We start from the raw sequence: 19982 nt of genomic DNA, 5'->3' as shown, positions 1-19982 counted from the left end.
TCTCTGGGGAAAATAGTGATTTAATAAGTTATGGGATAAAAGAAAAAAATATGTACAGGCGGCAGGGTAAGGGAAAACATCAGATTCTTGAAGACTGATTTGGTTTCTGGAGTAAAAGGTGGGCAGGTCCCTGCCCACCCTTGTTCCTAAGGTGGCCAGAATTCTGGAGCCTCATTACTTCCTTTCTTCCTCAGAGTTCAGCTTGTTTCCTTGAGACCCTACCTTCTCCTCCTCCCTCAAACAAAAGCCAGAGACTCCTGGACCCCATCCCTCTCCTTCTGCAAGGAACTGGAAATCCAGGATCCGGGCTCGACCCCTCTCCAGAAAGTAGGAATCTAGGCTGCTGGTCCCCTCTCTTCCTTGAGGGCCCGGGAGTCTGGGACCCCAACCCTCAGCTGTCCCAGGGGCCCAGGCATCTGGGCTGAAGCAGGGGTGCAGAGTCTGTGTCTAGAAGGGCAGGGGTCTCAGCTCTCCCACAGCTTAGGCCTCTGTAGCAGCTCCATTCTCCATCAGCAGGTTCTCGTAGGTGGCCCCCTTCTGAGCCCGCACTGTGGCTGACTGTTGCAGAAACTGAAGGATGCACTGGTGCAGGAACACGTACTGGGCCTGGGAACAGAGCAGGGCGGGGGGCGCCCTCCTGAGCCTCGGGCCAGCTCTCCCTGCCCACGCGCCCACCCAGCCCAGCCCGGGGATCCCCCTCACCTCGGTCTGCACCATCAGTGGGCGGCTCTCTCGCATCTTCTTCACGTAGCCAAAGGGCCCCACAAGACCCTCGCACTCCAGCTGCCGCAGCAGCACATCCAGAGCAATGAGGGTGCCCGTGCGGCCCACACCAGCGCTAGGCAGGAACAAGGAGGCGTCAGGCCATGGGGGCGCCGGGAGCCCCCGCTGACTGGAGGGCTCCGTCTTTGGAGTACCCAGAGGTCGGGTATTTAGCGGGGCTATTCCAGAGAAGACTCTATACATGGACATCACCAGATGTCAACACCAAAATCAGATTGATTATATTCTTTGCAGCCAAAGATGGAGAAGCTCTATATAGTCAGCAAAAACAAGACCAGGAGCTGACTGTGGCTCAGACCATGAACTCCTTATTGCCAAATTCAGACTTAAATTGAAGAAAGTAGGGAAAACCACTAGACCAATCAGGTATGACCTAAATCAAATCCCTTATGATTATACAGTGGAAGTGAGAAATAGATAGATCTGATAGATAGAGTGCCTGATGAACTGTGGGCGGGGGCTCTTGACTTTGTACAGGAGACAGGGATCAAGACCATCCCCATGGAAAAGAAATGCAAAAAAAGCAAAATGGCTGTCTGGGGAGGCCTTACAAATAGCTGTGAAAAGAAGAGAAGTGAAAAGCAAAGGAGAAAAGGAAAGATATAAGCATCTGAATGCAGAGTTCCAAAGAATGGCAAGAAGAGATCAGAAAGCCTTCTTCAGCAATCAATGCAAAGAAATAGAGGAAAACAACAGAATGGGAAAGACTAGAGATCTCTTCAAGAAAATCAGAAATACCAAAGGAACATTTCATGCAAAGATGGGCTCAATAAAGGACAGAAATAGTATGGACCTAACAGAAGCAGAAGATATTAAGAAGAGATGGCAAGAATGCACAGAAGAACTGTACAAAAAAGATCTTCACGACCCAGATAATCACGATGGTGTGATCACAGACCTAGAGCCAGACATCCTGGAATGTGAAGTCAAGGGGCCTTAGAAAGCATCACTATGAACAAAGCTAGTGGAGGTGATGGAATTCCAGTTGAGCTATTCCAAATCCTGAAAGATGATGCTGTGAAAGTGCTGCACTCAATATGCCAGCAAATTTGGAAAACTCAGCAGTGGCCACAGGACTGGAAAAGGGCAGTTTTCATTCCAATCCCAAAGAAAGGCAATGCCAAAGAATGCTCAAACTACCGCACAATTGCACTCATCTCACACGCTAGTAAAGTAATGCTCAAAATTCTCCAAGCCAGGCTTCAGCAATATGTGAACCGTGAACTTCCTGATGTTCAAGCTGGTTTTAGAAAAGGCAGAGGAACCAGAGATCAAATTGCCAACATCCGCTGGATCATGGAAAAAGCAAGAGAGTTCCAGAAAAGCATCTATTTCTGCTTTATCACAATAAACTGTGGAAAATTCTGAAAGAGATGGGCATACCAGACCACCTGATCTGCCTCTTGAGAAATTTATATGCAGGTCAGGAAGCAACAGTTAGAACTGGACATGGAACAACAGACTGGTTCCAAATAGGAAAAGGAGTTCGTCAAGGCTGTATACTGTCACCTGTTTATTTAACTTATATGCAGAGTACATCATGAGAAATGCTGGACTGGAAGAAACACAAGCTGGAATCAAGACTGCCGGGAGAAATATCAATAACCTCAGATATGCAGATGACACCACCCTTATGGCAGAAAGTGAAGAGGAACTAAAAAGCCTCTTGATGAAAGTGAAAGTGGAGAGTGAAAAAGTTGGCTTAAAGCTCAACATTCAGAAAACGAAGATCATGGCATCCGGTCCCATCACTTCATGGGAAATAGATGGGGAAACAGTGGAAACAGTGTCCGACTTTATTTTTCTGGGCTCCAAATTCACTACAGATGGTAACTGCAGCCATGAAATTAAAAGACGCTTACTCCTTGGAAGGAAAGTTATGACCAACCTAGAAGCATGTTCAAAAGCAGAGACATTACTTTGCCAACAAAGGTCCGTCTAGTCAAGGCTATGGTTTTTCCTGTGGTCATGAATGGATGTGAGAGTTGGACTGTGAAGAAGGCTGAGCGCCGAAGAATTGATGCTTTTGAACTGTGGTGTTGGAGAAGACTCTTGAGAGTCCCTTGGACTGCAAGGAGATCCAACCAGTCCATTCTGAAGGAGATCAGCCCTGGGATTTCTTTGGAGGGAATGATGCTAAAGCTTAAACTCCAGTACTTTGGCCTCCTCATGCGAAGAGTTGACTCATTGGAAAAGACTCTGATGCTGGGAGGGATTGAGGGCAAGAGGAGAAGGGGACAACAGAGTTAGGGTTAGGGTTAGGGCTGGATGGCATCACTGACTCGATGGACATGAGTTTGAGTGAACTCCGGGAGTTGGTGATGGACAAGGAGGCCTGGCGTGCTGCGATTCATGGGGTCGCAAAGAGTCGGACATGACTGAGCGACTGATCTGATCTGATCTGATTCTGGAGGCTACAGTATAAGTGGGGGTTGCTTAAGTAGGAAGTAGTAACTAATGAGTGTGCACAGTTCTATCTGCGAGGCCCCGTTCTGGGTGCCTCGTGTCCTCTGTGCACTTCTCCCACCCTTCAGAAGTAGGAACTGTCAGCAGAGCGTGTCCATTTTACAAACAGGGCAATGTGGCTGAGTGAGGTGAAGCCCACCGTCCCAGGACTCTCAGCTAGGAAGTGACCAGCTGAGGTTCATACAGAGCAGATGAGCTCCCAAGAGAGTCATTTTTCTTTAAACATGAAACGAACCATTTTAATTTTATTATTATTATTTTGCCAAGCGGTGAGACTTGTGGGGTCTTAGCTCCCCCACCAGGGAATGAATCAGGCTCTTGGCAGTGAAAGCACTGTGTCCTAACCATTGGCCAACCGGGAGTTTCCCCAAGGAGGTGTTTTAAACGTTTCTTAAGACCTCTGGCCGTTTCCTGCTCTTGTCCTTCACCCTTTCCTCCCCACCCATGCCGCCTCCTTTATTTCTTTTCCCTCCTTTCCCATCCCTTCATCTTCATCCTCGTTCCCAACCTGCACCACCACCCCTTCACCTCCTGCCTCCATCCTGCATGCCTTCCTAGTCTCCTCCGCCTCCTCCTCAAGTCCTCTAAGGACTCGAGAGGCCGGATTCTGTGGCGTAGGGCGGGGGTCCGACCCCTCCTCACCTGCAGTGCACGATCGGAGGCCCGCCCCCCACCGTCCGGTCCAGCCACTGCCGGAGCATTCTCCAGAAGGCCAGCAAGGGGTCTGGGGAGTGGGGCACGCCGTGGTCTGGCCAGGTCATGTAGTGGAACTGACGCACCGGCAAAGTCTTCTGCTGTTGCACCTAGAGGCAGGGGTTCAGGGGACCTCAGTCCGGGGCCTGTTTCTGATGGGTGCGGGCACCGCTGGGGCACGCGGAGGTCCCCGGTGGAAGCGATGGAAACCGCGACTTCCGGGGGAGCTCTGGGGAGGGGCCGCCGCGGGGGAGGAACTGCCAGTCGAGGGGGGCGGGGCTTACATGGCGTAGCTTCAGGTTCCGGACCGCCCAGTTCTCCGCCACCTCCTCCCCCACCAGCGTCACCTGCAGGTGCCCGTGGGTGAAGGGCTGGGCGTCCAGAGGCCAGTAATGCTCACACTTCACCTGGGGGGAGACAGGTGGGTCAGACTACAGGAGGCTGCGGAGAACCTCCCCCGGAGCACCCCCGCGTGGCTCTGGGTTTCAGCACCGGGGACGCGGCCCCGGCCCGGGAACCAAGGGGAGAGCCACACCAGCCAGGAGGACTCCCCCTTCCTCAGGTCTTCCAGAGCAGCTTCACCCCATAGGAGGCCAGTGGGTGGGCTGGGGGAGGCGGGAGGGGTGGGGTCGTGCTGGGAACCCCAAGGTTGGGTCAGGGTCCACCCCGGGACCCGTGTCTAGGGCAGGATCACAGGCTACAGCCTGGAGGGCGCCCCCCCCCGCCCCCGGGGTCCGGGGCTCCCCTCACCCGGCCGGACTCCACGCAGTTGGTCAGCATGACCAGGGTGTGGCTCTGCTGCTCCCAGACCATGCGCCAGAAGTCTCCCACGGTCTGCGGCAGGGGACCCTGAGCCGCAATGAACTCCCGGGGGCTCCAGAGGCCCTGGACGGAGGCAGACGGGTCAGGGCCCCCCTGCCCCCGGCCCTTACCTCCCGAGGCTCCCGAGCCCAGTCTGACCCCAGCCTTACGGGGATGAAGCTGGCGTTGATGTACTCGGAGCCCGGCTGTCCGAGGAGGGCCTGCAGGGGCACGCGGGACCAGTCGTCTAAGGGGAGATGCCGGCGTTAGCGAAGCGGAGGGAGCGGGGAAAGCGGGGAAGGCGGGGACGGGCAGACACAGGGAGCTGGGAGGGGGCGAGGGGCCCCGTCGGGAGGAGCCGGCCGAGGGGCTCCCCGCTCACTGGGGCAGGAGCTTTGTCTCTCGAGGGGAACAAGGGACGAGGGTGTTGACGACGTCGCAGGCGAGAACGCCGGAGACTCGAGACTCACAGGGCAGCACGTTCCTGTAGCGGTTCTTGGCGCTGTTCTCCAGGGCTGAGGCCACCGTCTGGGACTGGCCGTGGTCCTCCAGGGCCAGTTGCTGGGGGCGGAGGAAGTGGGGGAGCGTGCATGGGTACTGGGTTTCCTCGGCCCACCCCTACCCGGGGCCAGCCGCGTGGCGCCACCCCACTCACCCTGTGCCCCCGGGAATTCTGCAGCACCCACAGAGATAGGACGCGTGCACCTACCGTTCCCGGGGCGCGTCTGAGACGGCTACTGGGAAGAAGGGAGGAAGGGGCCCGGGCTGGGGGCAGGCGGGAGAGGAGGGACCCGGCTACCCGACACCAGTGTGAGAGTCAAAAAGGTGGCCAATGGTGGCTGGGGATTTCTGTGAGCCACCCAGCTGGGCATGCCTGCTTCCGCTCAGCCCCGCAGGGGCAGGAGGGGCTAGTAGGCACGCGGGGCTGGTTCACCCCACCTGGTACTCCTCGGCAAAGCCATAGTTGCTGTCCCTCTGGTTTCTCCAGACGTGCTCGGCAAAGTCTTCCGCCAGGATGTCCCCTGGGAACCTGTGGGGGGAGGGCGGGGAGAAGGGTGAGTCTTTGAACCGCCTTTAACTGCACGTTCTTGGGATAAAAGGAGAGGGTTTTGCTTTGTTTTCTTTTTTTGTACCTCCCCAGGACTTCAGTTCAGTTCAGTTCAGTCGCTCAGTCGTGTCCGACTCTCTGCAACCCCACGAATCGCAGCACGCCAGGCCTCCCTGTCCATCACCAACTCCCGGAGTTCACTCAAACTCACATCCATCAAGTCAGTGATGCCATCCAGCCATCTCATCCTCTGTCGTCTTCTCCTCCTGCCCCCAATCCCTCCCAGCATCAGAGTCTTTTCCAATGAGTCAACTCTTCGCATAAGGTGGCCAAAGTACTGGAGTTTCAGCTTTAGTATCAGTCCTTCCAATGAACACCCAGGACTGATCTCTTTTAGGATGGACTGGTTGGATCTCCTTGCAGTCCAAGGGACTCTCAAGAGTCTTCTCCAACACCACAGTTTAAAAGCATCAATTCTTCGGCACTCAGCTTTCTTCACAGTCCAACTCTCACATCCATACATGAGCACTGGAAAAGCCATAGCCTTGACTAGACAAACCTTAGTTGGCAAAGTAATGTCTCTGCTCTCTAGGTTGGTCATAACTTTCCTTCCAAGGAGTAAGCGTCTTTTAATTTCATGGCTGCAGTCACCATCTGCAGTGATCTTATAATTGGAAGTTTGGACCTTTTAGCCTCCTTCACCCAAGTCACCCTCTGCCTCTGGCACCCACCAGTGTATTCTCTGTATCTATGAGTCTGAGGTTTAATTAAAAAAAAAAATTTTTTTTTTGACCGTGCCACAAAGCTTGCAAGATCTTAGTTCCCTGAGCATGGGCTGAACCCAAGCCTCTGGCAGTAAAAGCACTGAGTCCTAATCCCTGGACCACCAGGGAATTCCCTCAACCGTTTTTACGATTCCGGATGTAAGTGATATCATACGGTATTTGTCCTCCTCTGACTAATCTCACTTAGCATAATGCCCTAAAGGTCCATCCAGGGTGTCACAAATGGCATCATTTCATTCCTTTTTAATGGCTCAGTGATATTCCATTGTCTGTATGGTGCATGTTCTTTGTTCATCATCCACTGATGGACATCTAGTTTGTTACCATATCCTGGCTATGGTGGATACTGCTGCTATGAACATGGGAGGTGCAGACATCTTTTCGAATTAGCGACTTTGTTTCTCATTCATCAAATCTGTCAATGGGTATACACCCAAAAGAATTGAAAGCAATGTCTCAGATATTTGTACACCCACGTTCATAGCTGCTTTATTCACAGTGGCTAAAAAGTGAAAGCAAGCCAAGTGTCCACTGATAGGCGAATGGATCAAGAAGACGTGGTCTATGTATACAGTGGAGTATTATTCATCCTTAAGAAGGAAGGAAATTCTGACCCATAAGGCAACATGGATGAACATGAGGGCCTGATGCTGGGTGAAATGAGCCGGTCACAAGAGGACAAATACCATTCCACCTATATGAGGCAGCTAGTCATCAAACTCATACAACCAGAAAGTAGAAGGGGGTCTCCAGGGGCTGGGGAGACAGGGGAAATGGGGAGTTAGTGTTTACTGGGTGCAGAGTTTCATTTTTGCCAGGTGAAGAGAGTTCTATAGGGAATTTCTCCGCAGTCCAGTGGTTAGGACTCCAGGCTTTCACTGCCAAGGGTGCCAGTTTGATCCCCGAATGGGGAAATAAGATCCCACAAGTCATGCAACTTGGCCTAAATAAACAAAGCCGTGTGTGTGTGTGTGTGTGTGTGTTTTAAGAGTTTTACGGAGAGATGGTGGTGGCAGTTGCACAACGATGGGAGTGGACTTCGTGCCACTGAACTGGGCACTTAAAAACAGTCTGCAGTGGTGAATTACAGCTTATCTATCTTTTTACCACCATCCGAATTTGTTTTTTGGCTATGTTGGGTCTTAGTTGTGACATGTGGTATCAAGTTCCCTGAGAAGGGATCAAAGCCAGGCCCCCTGCATGGGGAGCACAGAGTCTTAACCGCTGGACCACCAGGGATGTCCCTTGGGAGTCATTTTGACTCAGAAAGAGGGAGAGGTGTTCCTTCTGCCCTTTAGGGCCACGGCCCATCTCTAGGCCCCAATTCCCTGTGGCCCTCCCTGGCTCTTCCCTCTCCCCGTTTGTGTGTGAACATGCTACTCTCACTTTCGTACTGAAAAAAGTAATCCTCTGGGGCTTCCATGGTGGTTCAGTGGTAAAGAATCCACCTGCCAACGCAGGGGACACAGGTTTGATCCCTGGTGCCCGGCAACAAGAGAAGTCACCGCGATGAGAAGCCTGCGCTCTGCAACTGGAGAAAAGCCTGCAGGGCAACTAAGACCCGGCACAGACAAAAAAAAAAAAAAAAAAAAAAACACGTCCTTTGACCTCGCGCGGCTCCCGCTCCAGGCGTTTCTGCCTCCTCCCCTTATAGCTTAGTGCTGTCAGCACGGTCAGTCAGTCCAGACTCAGTTTTGAGTCCCTGGCTGGAGGCTCACCAGTTCAGTTCTCCTCTTGTTTTTTCTTTTTTTAACGTAATGGGTTTTTGCTTTATTTTTACACTTTATTCCTTTGGCCGAGCTGTGTGGCCTGCAGGAGATCCCTGACCCGGGACTGAACCTGGCCCTGGTGGCGAATCAGACGCCAAGGAGTTCCCCGGTTCGCCTTCCGGACGATCTGATTAAATTGCACACCCTCACCACCACCCCTTTCAGGATCACACACTCTGGGCCGTCTGCTCAGATCGCCACCAGCGGCAGGGAACAGCCCTCAGGGTCCACTGAGGTGATTCCAGTTGAACCTGTCTGGCGTGCATTGCCCACTTGTCCCCATGAAAACCAGGATACAGCCTCTTCCCCAGGGATCCCCCGCCTCCCAGCTGACGCTGGGTGTGTGACTGCGTGGCCCTGCCTGGTGTAACGTGTAACCCCTCGCTGGGATCTGCGAGTGCAGTAAACTGCCTCTGAACGGTGTCTGTCTCCGGATCCAGTGGCCCCATCATACCTACACAACAATGAGATGGCTGAAAACGCGCGTTTGCCTTCAGTCTTCTCAGGCAAGCTGGTTTTCTCTGCTTCCTTCCCACCCTTCACCACGGCCTGGTGTCTGCACCGCGACTCCAGGGGAACAAGGACTGTTTCAAAGTCTGATTTGCCTCCTTATCTGCAGTTCCAAAGGCCGCCTCTCAGGCCATCCTTCGAGTCAGTGCTCCGGAGCGTCCGGCGCCACTGACGGCACTTTGGTTTTTTTCCGGATCCACCCTCTTCTGAGCACCCTCTCCTGGCTGGCACCACCACTGGCCTCTCTGGCCGCTGCTGCTCCTCCTCCTCAGTGGCCCCTCGCCCTCCATCCATCCTAAAAGGGGGGCGTTCCCGGGAGTCCATCCTCGAGTCCCCCTTTCCCACTGGACACACACTTCTCATGGGGTTTGACCACTTCTGTAGCTTCACCTCTGTCTGCGATTTCTAAATCTCCAGTCCCTACTTCTCCCCGTCCTGAGTTTCAGACCTGTTTCCCACCAGCCTCCAGGAATCTCCACCTGCGAGTCCCCAAGGATCGTCGCTGGGACATGCAAACACGCGAACGGAGGTTGAGGATGGCAAAATGCTCGACGTGTAGACGGGACCAGACTTGGAATCCAGTGGGTGCAGAGATTTGTCGCAGGTGCCGTATAATGGACACAGGGTAGGGAGGGGAGAGGTCAGAGGGTGACTGGGGCAAGATGCTGGCCAGGACACATTCTACAGCGAAGGAGAAACTGGGTGTCATCGCCCCCACACCTGTATTTACTCCTCCTCAGGCACCCACCTCTGGTGGCCATCCCCTCTTTCTTTTTGTGCCCACGAGCCCCATGAACTGCAAGGCAATCAAACCAGTCCATCCTAAAGGAAATGAACCCTGAATATTCACTGGAAGCACTGATGCTGAAGCTGAAGCTCCAATACTTTGGCCACCTGATGGGAAGAACTGACTCGTTGGAAAAGACCCTGATGCTGGGAAAGACTGAAGGCAGGAAGAGAAGGGGACAACAGAGGATAAGATGGTTGGATGGCATCACCAACTCGATGGACATGAGTTTGAGCAAACTCTTGAATATAGTGAAGGACAGGGGAGCCTGGCGTGCTGCATTCCACGGGGTGACAGAGTCGGACTCCACTGAGCAACTGAATAACCTCCCAGCTGGCCTCCCAGCTTTCCTTAACTCCTTGCCCTGACTCTCCTCTGTTAATCCCTGGGGACTGTTCTAACATAGAGATTTAATGATGATTGACCCAGAGTGATGAAGATATTTGCACAAATGTTGTCCTGAACTGCAAGACTTTATCCAACGCTTGTTCATCTTTGTCTTCACCCGCACACCCAACAAGCATTTCAAGCTCAGTGTGTCCACCGCTGAGCTCCTGACACCTTTGCCCCAAACCTTCCCCAACCAGAGACATTCTGCCTCGAGTCATAGTGATTCCAGCCTTCCTGGGGCTCAGGCTAAATGCCTTGGGGTCACCCTTGAGCCCTCTCTGAGTTCCACACCAACACATCCAATCTTTAACCAGATCTGCTGTTTAAACACTCAGATGACATCTTGCATCTGATTCCCTCTAACCATTTCCTGCTCTGAGACTTAACAATGTCTGCATTATTTAACACATCTTGCTGCTTCCCTGCTTTTTGCATTTGCTTCTTAACTGCATCACGGGTCTACTCAAAAGCTTCCAAACACTCCGATCTCCAGATAAAATGCAAAGTCTTCACTCTTATCTGACCCCACCTGGTACCTCTCCAACCTCACTTCCTACCCGCCTCCCTTCACCCACATTCTGCTCAACCTCAGAGACACGCCTCGTTCTCCCAACACCCCAAGAGGGTGATTGCGTCAGGGCCTCTGCCTGGAATGTCTTTTCCCAGGTGGGCACAGGGTTCTTCCCCTCATTTGTTTCAAGTCTGTCCTCAAATGGCTTTCTTTTAGTCATCTGCTTAGTGAGGCTTCTCCTGGACACCCTATTTAAAATATTCCCCTACTCTTGTTAGCCCTATCTCTCGCTTTATTTGTTTCCACGTAACCATCTTGGCCTTCATCAACTTGTTCTGCTTCCTATGTGCTCATGTGTTTGCTTTCGGTTGTGCCTCGAGGCTTGAAGGATCTTAGGTCCCCAACCAGGGGTCTAACCCGTGTGCCCTGCAGTGGAAGCCTGGAGTTCCAACCCCCAGACCAGCAGGTAAGTCCTTGTGCTGGAACGTAAGCGCCACGAGGGCAGGAATCTTTGTTTCCGTTGCTGTTTCCTACAACAGTGCCTGACGCTTTACAGGGTTCGGTGGTCGCGCCGCTGGATGAATGAGCGGGAGTCCCAGAACGGAGACTGAAAGCGGTTCTGTAGCCTCTGGCCCGGAGCACTTAGGGAGCGGGCAGCAGTGGAGGCATGATGGTCTCTGCAGGTGGATCCCCTAGTCCTGCCCTCTGACCTGTCCAGTGGCCAACTGGATTTGACCTGACAGCAAGTCTCTGGCGCTCCCCAGACCCGCTCACCTGATCTCCAGATCCTTGGGTGCAGGTTTCTTCTCCCTCTTTCTACGCCTGGGAAAAGGACAAGGGGAGGAAAAGGTTCGGGGAATGAGGCTGGAGCAGGGGTCCCCGTCGGTCCCCCAGGCCCCCCTCCAGGTGCCCCGTGAGCCCTGCGCAGAGTCTCACCTCCTCTTCAGGAAGAAGAGCAGCAGGCCCACCAGGACGAGTAACAGGAGGACGCTGACCACAGCTCCGGCGATGACCCCTGGGGAAGGCGGGGTGGGGGCTGTTAGAGCCCGGCGCTTCATTCCTGCCATCCCAAGTCCCCCAGACTCAGATCAGAGGCCCACGGGGTAGACTCGAGGGCAGAGGAGGGAGAGAACCCACCCCCACCACCCACCGACCCAACCTTGCCCCACAGCCTCTTAGTTCCCAAGTTGCAGATCAAAAGTCATCACTTGCTCGGGGGCTTCCCTGGTGGCTCCATGGTAAGAATCTGCCTGCCAGAGCAGGGGACACAGGTTCGATCCCTGATCCGGGAAGATTCCACAGGCCTCGAAGCAACTAAGCCCATGTGCCACGACTACTGAGCCCAGGAGCTGCAACTCCTGAGCCCATGCACCACAGCTCCTGAAGCCCACATGCCCCAGAGCCTGTGCTCCACAACAAGAAATGCCACCACAGCGAGACACTGGCGCATCCCAACTAGAGAGGAGCCCCACCCCCAACAACTGGAGAAAAACCCTTGCAGCGACCAAGACCCAGCACAGCCAAAACAAATAATTAAATTTTTAAAAAGCAACGAAGCACTGATTGATACACATTAGAACACTGGATGAGCCTTAAAAACATTACACTAAGTGAGAGAAACCAGTCACAAAGGACCACATACTGTGTGATTGAATTTCTAGGAAAGATCCAGAAGAGGCAAATCTAGAGAGATAGGTGTAGATTAGAGATCATCAATGGCTGGTTGGTGGAGGACTGGGGAAGTCAGGGGGTAACAGGCTTAAAGGAGACTCTTGAGAGTCCTGTGAACAGCAAGGAGAGCAAACCAGTCCATCCTAAAGGAAATCAACCCTTAGTATTCATTGGAAGGACTGATGCTGAAGCTGAAGCGGCAATACTTTGGCCACCTGATGCGAAGAGCCGACTCACTGGAAAAGCCCCTGATGCTGGGAAAGATTGAGGGCAAGAGGAGAAGGGGACGACAGAGGATGAGATGGTTGGATGGCATCACCAACTCAATGGACATGAATCTGGGTGAACTCCAGGAGTTGATGACGGACAGGGAGGCCTGGCATGCTGCGGTTCATGGGGTCGCAAAGAGTCAGACACGACTGAGCGACCGAACAACAACAAGGCTTAAGGGGACAACTTTTCTTTTCTTTATGGGATGATGAAAACGTTCTAAAACCGATGGCAACAATGGCTGCAAATACTGCGAATATGCAGCAGCCATTGGGTTGTACCCTTTCAGTGGGTGAACTGTTGTATGTTATAGGAATCACATCTCAACAGAGCTGTTTTAAAGAAAGCAGGAAACAAAACACAAGCAGAGAGGACCCCCTGGGCAGGTGGGCCTGCCTCAGAGCAAGGCCTGAAGGGGTCTGGGGAGAAGGCCACGAGTCCCCCGTCCCCGGGACCCCACTCACCCGCGTGCCTGCTCTCCGCGTGGCAGGCTACCGAGGCAGATGGGGCCCTCATTTCATCCCAGACGGTCGTGACTGTGGCTGAGTAGGACTGAGCCGGCCTGAGTAACGACACCTTCACAGCATCCCCGCAGGAGGACCTGTTCTGGGGGCCCGGCTGCCCCTCGACCTCCAGTTCAAAGGCCTCGTAGCCTCCCTGGGGGCAGGACCAGGTCAGGATGACCTCGTGGCCCCCAGAGGTGATGACACAGGAGGTGATGTTGGCAGGATCTGGGGCTGTGTGCAGGAGGATGAGAGGCATCAGGAGGCTCCATCTGGGGGGACTTCCCACTGCCCCTCTCCCCACCAGTCAGGCCAGTTCTCTGAGAACCAGCGCGTCCTTTCCTTCCCCCAAACCAGAATACCTCTTCACCCCTCATTCTCTATTGTCCACACGGGGACAGGCCATAGGTCTCCACAGGCTACAACTCCCATGAGCCCTTTGACCATCCATGTCACTGCAACACATGACATCATGACCCCATGGCCTGATTGGATTTGGAGTCCGCTTACCTCTCACTGCCCCCAGGCCAGACCTAACCCCCCACCAGGTTAAAGGGAGCCCCATCTCACCCGTGGACGCATTGAGGCTCTGTTTGTAACCGTGTACACCATAGCTCTCGGCCCACACGTTGAAGCAGTACCAAGTCCCGGGTGCCAGCGCCTCCACCATATAGTGAGTCCTGTTGGTGCTGCCTGTCTGGTTGTCCTGGTGTCCTTGGGGACCTCGCTTCCTCTGGGGATGTCCTCTGCTGGCCCAATGGACCCAGTATACATAGAACTGGGGCTGTGGGTCTGCAGGGGCTTCCCATTGCAGGGTGATGGAGCTGTTGGTCTGATTTTGCTTCTGCAGGGCCGTAACCTCGCTGGGAGCTGAGAAGTAAGGATAGAGACTGAAGGGGCTGGATCCCCAAGGACCCCTCCCCTCCACCCCACACCCGTGGTTCCCCAGTCTCCTCCTCCTCAAAGCAAAGCGGAAGTACCTAGGCATAGGAAGGGGTCTACTTGCTAAGGAGTGTGAACCACAGAAAAGTGGCCAAGGGTGGGGGGGGCCAGGATTGCTCAGGCCCTCTGTCCGGGGTCTACAGCCCTGGGTCCCACCCATCACCATACCCTACATTGTCTGTCTCAAGCTGCCCCAGGGACAGAACCTTCTCACTTCTGGACATATTAACTTTCCAGGTGGAGTTGTTGACTCTGGTCTTTCTGGTGCATGCGTGTGTGTCTCACGTGTGTGTGTCAAGTCGTGTCCGACTCTGTGACCCCGTGGACTGTAGCCCACCAGGCTCCTCTGTCCATGGAATTTCCCAGGCAAGAATACTGAAGTGGGTTGCCATTTCCTTCTCCAGGGGATCTTCCCGACCCAGGGATCAAACCTGCGTCTCCTGTGTATCCTGCACTGGAGGTGGGTTCTTTACCACTAGCACGGCGGTAATTAATAAATTAACTAATCGTGGTGGTGGCATTGGGTCTCCGTGGCTGCGAGCAGGCACTCCCTATCTGCAGCGAGTGGGGTCTACTCTTCGCTGCAGTGTGCAGGCTTCTCACTGTGCTGGCTTCTCTTCTTGTAGGGCATGTGTTCTTTCTTCATCGCCTGCTCGTTGTGGCCCAAAGGGACCCTGGGCGAGGGAGGGTGCCACGTTCTCCTGTCAACTCTCCACCACTGTCTGTCACCTCCCATTAAAACAAACAAAAACAATACGAATAGCGGCTGCCTCTCACCTGTGCTGGCCTTGAGACGCACCGAGCTATTGAATCCATCCTCTACTGCGTACACAGAGAATTCGTACAACGTCCCGGCTTCAAGTCCTTTCACTGTGATGGTGGTATTTGTTGTGTTTTGAGACACAGTTGCATTACCATCACCAGTCCACTGGACACAGTAGTTCTCAGGCTCAGAGCCTTCAGGCACCTTCCAGCTCAGGGTGATGGAGCTGCTGGTCTGATTCTGCACAGTCAGGTTGCTGATGGTGCTGGAGGCTGAGAAGTTAGGAAGAAGGATCTGGAGTTAGCAGGGGAGCAGGGGAGGGGAGAGTCGCTGGGCGTGTCTGACCCTCAGGGTGAGCTCCCAAGCCTGCCTCAGTGACAGGCTGGAAGACAGATGTGAGCCATGGTCCCGATCAGCGCCTCCCAAACCTCAGCGTTCACATGCATCCCTGGGAGTCTCCTTACAGTCAGGTTCTGACTGACAGGCCCGGGGTGGGATGGAGGCTCCGCACGCACAGTCAGCTCTGGGGGGCCACTGCCCATGCGCGGACCACACTTGAGTGACAAGATCTAGAGCCGCGCTTTCTGGTAGGATTTCTGCAGCAATGCTGGTCTGGGCCTCCGCAGCCAACTTCCTGGCAGGGGCTGGGGGCTGAGGACTGGGAAGGAGGGTCTGGTGCGAGCAGGGGAGTCCTGTCCCTTCTACCACCCCCCATTTCTGCCCCGTGTCCAGAAAGGACCATTCCCATTGGCACCTGCCGTGGCCACTTTGTCCTCCATAGAGACACCCCCCCCCCACCACCACCACAAAGCTCATGGGTGTCGAGGTGTGGTGGCTTTGCGTGGGCTGTGAACTCAGGCAGGGGTCACTCACCAGCCACCCTGGCCCCTGTCCAGCTGCACAGGCCCTGGAGACAGCCCAGAGGGGAGAATCAGACTCTGAGGCTCACCTTGCTTCACCCCAGGTGAGACGGCCAGCCAGTGACCCTCCCCGAGTGCCCCTGGCCCTGTGAGTCAGTGCTCCCGGAGGGCAGGAACAGGGCACCGCACCTCCTCCCCCAGGCTGGGCCCCGACAAAGGTCAGCCCCACGACCTTTCCTTGTCTGCTTTGGGTGTGTGTGTATGTTGGGTGGTGGGGGAGGGGGGAGGGTGGTGAGGCAGGGATGGGACTCCAGGGACCCAGGAGCTGGGGTTGGCTTCAAGCATAAGGTGCTGAGATAAACTGAATGGTTTCACTTCCTGAAAAATATGGCCTTGGAAGATCAAAGGCAGGGATCAACAGACTGGGAATGAAGGAAGAGATTGAGGCTGGGAACCAGGAAACTGTCACCCAATCTGAGCGAGGGGGCTGGGGCCTGGACCCTGCAATCTGAGGGACGAGGGGCTGGGGGTCTGCACCCCTGGGTTTCAGAGAGAAAGGGCTGAGGATCTGGAAGTCTTGGGTCTGAGAAAGGAGGGGCTGGGGGCCTGGACCCCCGGGTCTGAGAGGGGAGGGCCTGGGCCTGAATCCCTTCTATTTATAAAATACCTGAGTCTTGCCAATAACCAACGTTTACTTCCGCAGCAGACACAGCAGGATCTTGAGACCAGGTGTATGTAAGCCTCCCTAGGAACCTCCCCCAATCCCGAAGCCCGGTAAGCCCCGCCCCCCGTGGGGCCGGCGTTCTGGGACCCCAGCATCCCTTCCCCTCGGACCCGGGGTCTGGGGGACTCACCAGCAGCAGCAGGCTCCCCCAGGCCCGGAGGCCCCCGCCAGCCCCGGTCATGTCTGCGGACGCTGCCGAGGGACCCAGGTGTCCCAGCCCCGGGACCTTCCACCTGCTGGACTTTACACGCAAGAATTCCCCTCTCCCAGTCCGACGTGAGGCCACAGGTCAGAGCAGAAAGGGAGGAGGAGGAAATGGAGGCTTGTAGCCTGAGGCCCGCCCCGCCCCGCAGCCTCGGTCCTCACCTCTGGACGCTGGGCTCCGCCTGGCTTCGAGGTATCCCCTTTCTGCCCCCAGGTTAAGGCACCGCTTCCTGCGGCAGGGTGAAGGCGCGACGCAGGTCCCGTGAATGCGGGGCGGGATGGCGGCGAGGGGCCGCTCCGGGGTGGGGAGGGAAAGATGCCCACTCCTCAAGTGGACGGTTCAGCACCAGGCCGGCGTCTCATCGCCTGTCCTGCCTTTGGGCTCTGCCTCCGCTGCCCTCAGAACGTCCCTATTTGCAGACCCACGCGCCACCGTTCTCCCTGGGCCCGAGAGCATGTGGCTTCAATTCGAAGTGGCTCAGATTCCAAATAGACGGAACTGGGCACAATCCCTTGCAAATATGTGGTAGGAATAAGGGAGTTCACATCAAGTCTTGGAACAACGTCCGGCCCTTTGAAGCCATTCAATAAAACTGCAGTCACACTTGCTGTGGGTTCATCCCTAGACCGCCGGTGTCCAGAAGGGCTTTTCAGAAGGGCTTTGCCTTCCTGATCATCTGCACACCCAAGCTGCCATGATCTCACTTATGGTCTGAAAGTGAAGAGAGCGGGTGAGGAAGCCTTCTGGGCAGGGCACGGAAGCGCTGGGCTCCTTCCCCACTTCCTGCCCTGTGCTCCTCTCCCTTCTCCTGTTCCTGAGTGACATCCTAGAAGAAACCAGTGATGCAGCAGGCACGTTTCTCTGCATTCTGTGACCTGATCTAGCAAGTTAATCCAACACAAGGATGGGGTCTTGGGAACATCTGACTTATAGCCAGTTGGTCAGAAGCACAGATAACAACCCCGGGCTTGTGACTGGCGTCTGAAGTGCGGGTGGGGGGCAGGAGGGGGCCAGTTTTGTAGGGCTGAGTCCTCAGCCTGTGGGACAGTGTCAGCACTGAGTTGACTTGCAGGACGCCCAGCCGGTGTTGGGAGATTTTGCTTGGTGGGTGTGGAGCAAGCCCTACGCTGTGATTGCGTGCAGGGTCGTAACTGTTTATCATCATGAAACACTGAAGGATATACAAGGTCCTACCTGGAGAATCCCATGGGCAGAGGAGCCTGGCAGGCTACAGTGGGGCCACAAAGAGTCAGACACAGCTGAGGGACTAAACAACAAGCTAGTGATTGCCTTGGGCTGGAGGCGATGGGTGATTAGTTTAAGGCATGGGGTCTCTTTTTGGGGTGATGAAAATGTTTTAAGATTGCTAGTTGAAAACTCTTCTGAATATACTAAAAACCACGTCTACAGTTTTGAGTGGGCTGTTGGGTGGTAGATGAAGAAAGTGAAAGTGTTAGTCACTCAGTCATGTCTGACTCTTTGTGAACCCATGGACTGTAGCCCACCCTCCAGGCTCCTCAGTCCATGGGATTCTCCAGGCAAGAGTACTGGAGTGGATTGCCATTTCCTTCTCCAGGAGATCTTCCTGACCCAGGGATCAAACCCGGGTCTCCACACTGGAGGCAGATTCTTTATAGTCTGAGCCACCAGGGAAGCCTGAGACTATCCCAGTAAAGCTGCCATCATAACATTTTTTTTCAGGAATTGGGTACAAATGCCTTCAAACAGATCATGGTCAAAGAGTGACCACAGACAACAATGCTATATTATAAATTACAAGGCTGCTAAGAGACTAGATCTTAATTGGTCCCACCACAATAAAGCAACGGTCCTTATGTGATGACTCAAGAGGTGTTAGCTAACATTCCCGGGGTACTTACTGTGACGTATCCAAGTATCAAATCAACACTAGCGTGCCTTAAAGGTACACAGTTATGTCACCCCTAGCTCAGCTTCAAAAAACAGAACATGGGGTTCAGACAGACGGAGGCTGGAAATACTGCTCCTTAGCACTTCTCCCTAGGTGGGAGGCTGTCCTGGGGGCCCTTTAGGAGGGGAGAGGGTGCTCACTTTATTTGCCCTGCAGTTACTCTGTCATGAGCTTCCCACTCTCAATGGCTGACAGAATGATGAGGGCCTGGGCAGCGCAGGAGGCGGTCCACGACCACCAAGCGGGTGTGCAGCTGAAGGCAGGCACCCCGGCCAACGTGGCATCCGAGACTGGGAAGAGCAGGCACCCGCCCCAGGCAGAACACCTGCCTCATCTGACCTCAGGCGGTTCTCTGTGGTGAGTAAGGGGTCCTGGCCTGGAGGTGGGGCAGGGACTAAACACCAAGGGTGGGTTCTGGGGTGGGGGGGGATCCTTTAAAGCACATCTTGGATGTAGCAGTGTCCTGCCATGAGAGTCCCTAAAAAAAAGCACAACACAGGTGTAGAAGTCCCCGTCCCCTCTGCTGTGAGTCCCTAAAAGCATATCATAGCTGTGGAAGTCTCCTCTCTGCTATAGTAGTAGTAGTAAAGCCGCTCAGTCGTGTCCGACTCTTTGCGACCCCATGGACTACAGCCCACCAGGCTCCTCCATCCATGGGATTCTCCAGGCAAGAGTACTGGAGTGGGTTGCCATTTCCTTCTCCAGGGGATCTTCCCTATCCAGGGATCGAACCCAGGTCTCCCACACTGTAGGCAGATGCTTTACCATCTGAGCCACCAGGGAAGTCCCCTTTCTGCTATAAGAGTCCCTAAAAGCACATCAGGGTTGTAGACATCCCCTCTCTGCCATCAGAGTCCCTAAAGGCACACCATGGCTGCAGAAACAGCAGGGTTTGGAGAGCAGTTCTGTTTTCTGTCCTCACATGCAGGACCTGAGGCTCAAAGGGCAGAGGGCTGCCAAAGTCACAGCCAAGACGAGGGCCACACCTGGGTTCTTTCTTCAGTACTCCATTCCCACCGTGTGTTTACCTACCCCCTCCTCCAAGCCCCCTCTGAGTTTCCTCATCTCCTCAGCCCTCTCCTCTCCTGATACTGGGTGTGACTGCAGTCAGCTGAACTGTGGTCCCCCAGAGACGTGTTCAAGTTCTGAGCCCAGGCCTTCATGGATGTGATGTTGTTTAGGAACAGGGTCTTCGGAGATGTCATCAAGTTAAGGATCTCGGGATGACATCGCCCTGGACTTAGGGTGGGCCCCTCAATCCAACTGCTGGTGTCCTCAGGGGAGGGCAGCCTCGCGGAGGGAGACCACTGCGGGAAGCCTGGCTGGGCTGTCCCGAGCTGGGGGGGAGGGAAGGACCCTCCCCCAAGCATGCCTTGGACAGAGGGCACCCCCACTGACACTGGGGATTTGGGCTTGTGGCCCCCAGAACTGTGAGGTTTAACTTCTGTTAAGTCACCCAGCTTATGGTAATTTCTGACAGCAGCCACAGGAAACTAACATTGGCCAGCCTCCTCCTGACCGCAACTCAGTAACATCCTCATCTGGACAATGGACACGATGAATATGATGAA

The 19982-nt window shown here is 54.5% G+C and overlaps 1 protein-coding gene across 1 annotated transcript; it reads right to left on the bottom strand.

Annotated features, from left to right (window-relative positions):
• PTPRH (protein tyrosine phosphatase receptor type H) lies at positions 1-16457 on the bottom strand. Its single transcript, XM_055551239.1, has 15 exons — positions 16407-16457; positions 15566-15599; positions 14707-14964; positions 13558-13857; positions 12949-13221; positions 11480-11558; positions 11318-11365; positions 5683-5773; positions 5214-5304; positions 4914-4990; positions 4693-4827; positions 4227-4349; positions 3892-4052; positions 703-838; positions 1-606 (listed from the first exon to the last, which is right to left on the bottom strand). Exons 1-15 carry the CDS (start codon positions 16455-16457, stop codon positions 481-483), a joined length of 1983 nt encoding a protein of 660 aa, XP_055407214.1. The 3' UTR covers positions 1-480.
• Positions 16458-19982: the final 3525 nt, after the last annotated feature.

This window comes from Bubalus kerabau, chromosome 17 (assembly GCF_029407905.1).
Source record: "Bubalus kerabau isolate K-KA32 ecotype Philippines breed swamp buffalo chromosome 17, PCC_UOA_SB_1v2, whole genome shotgun sequence".
Classification (NCBI taxonomy): Eukaryota; Metazoa; Chordata; class Mammalia; order Artiodactyla; family Bovidae; genus Bubalus; species Bubalus kerabau.
Note: the sequence above shows the minus strand (reverse complement) of the source record. Positions and strands in the feature narration are given on the sequence as shown.

Coding starts and splice junctions, on each gene's coding strand:
- PTPRH (XM_055551239.1), bottom strand. CDS start 16,457: ATGACCGGGGCTGGCGGGGGCCTCCGGGCCTGGGGGAGCCTGCTGCTG. Junction 15,600..16,406: donor GGGGGAGCCTGCTGCTGCTG/GTGAGTCCCCCA, acceptor GGCTGTCTCCAG/GGCCTGTGCAGCTGGACAGG. Junction 14,965..15,565: donor GACAGGGGCCAGGGTGGCTG/GTGAGTGACCCC, acceptor CTAACTTCTCAG/CCTCCAGCACCATCAGCAAC.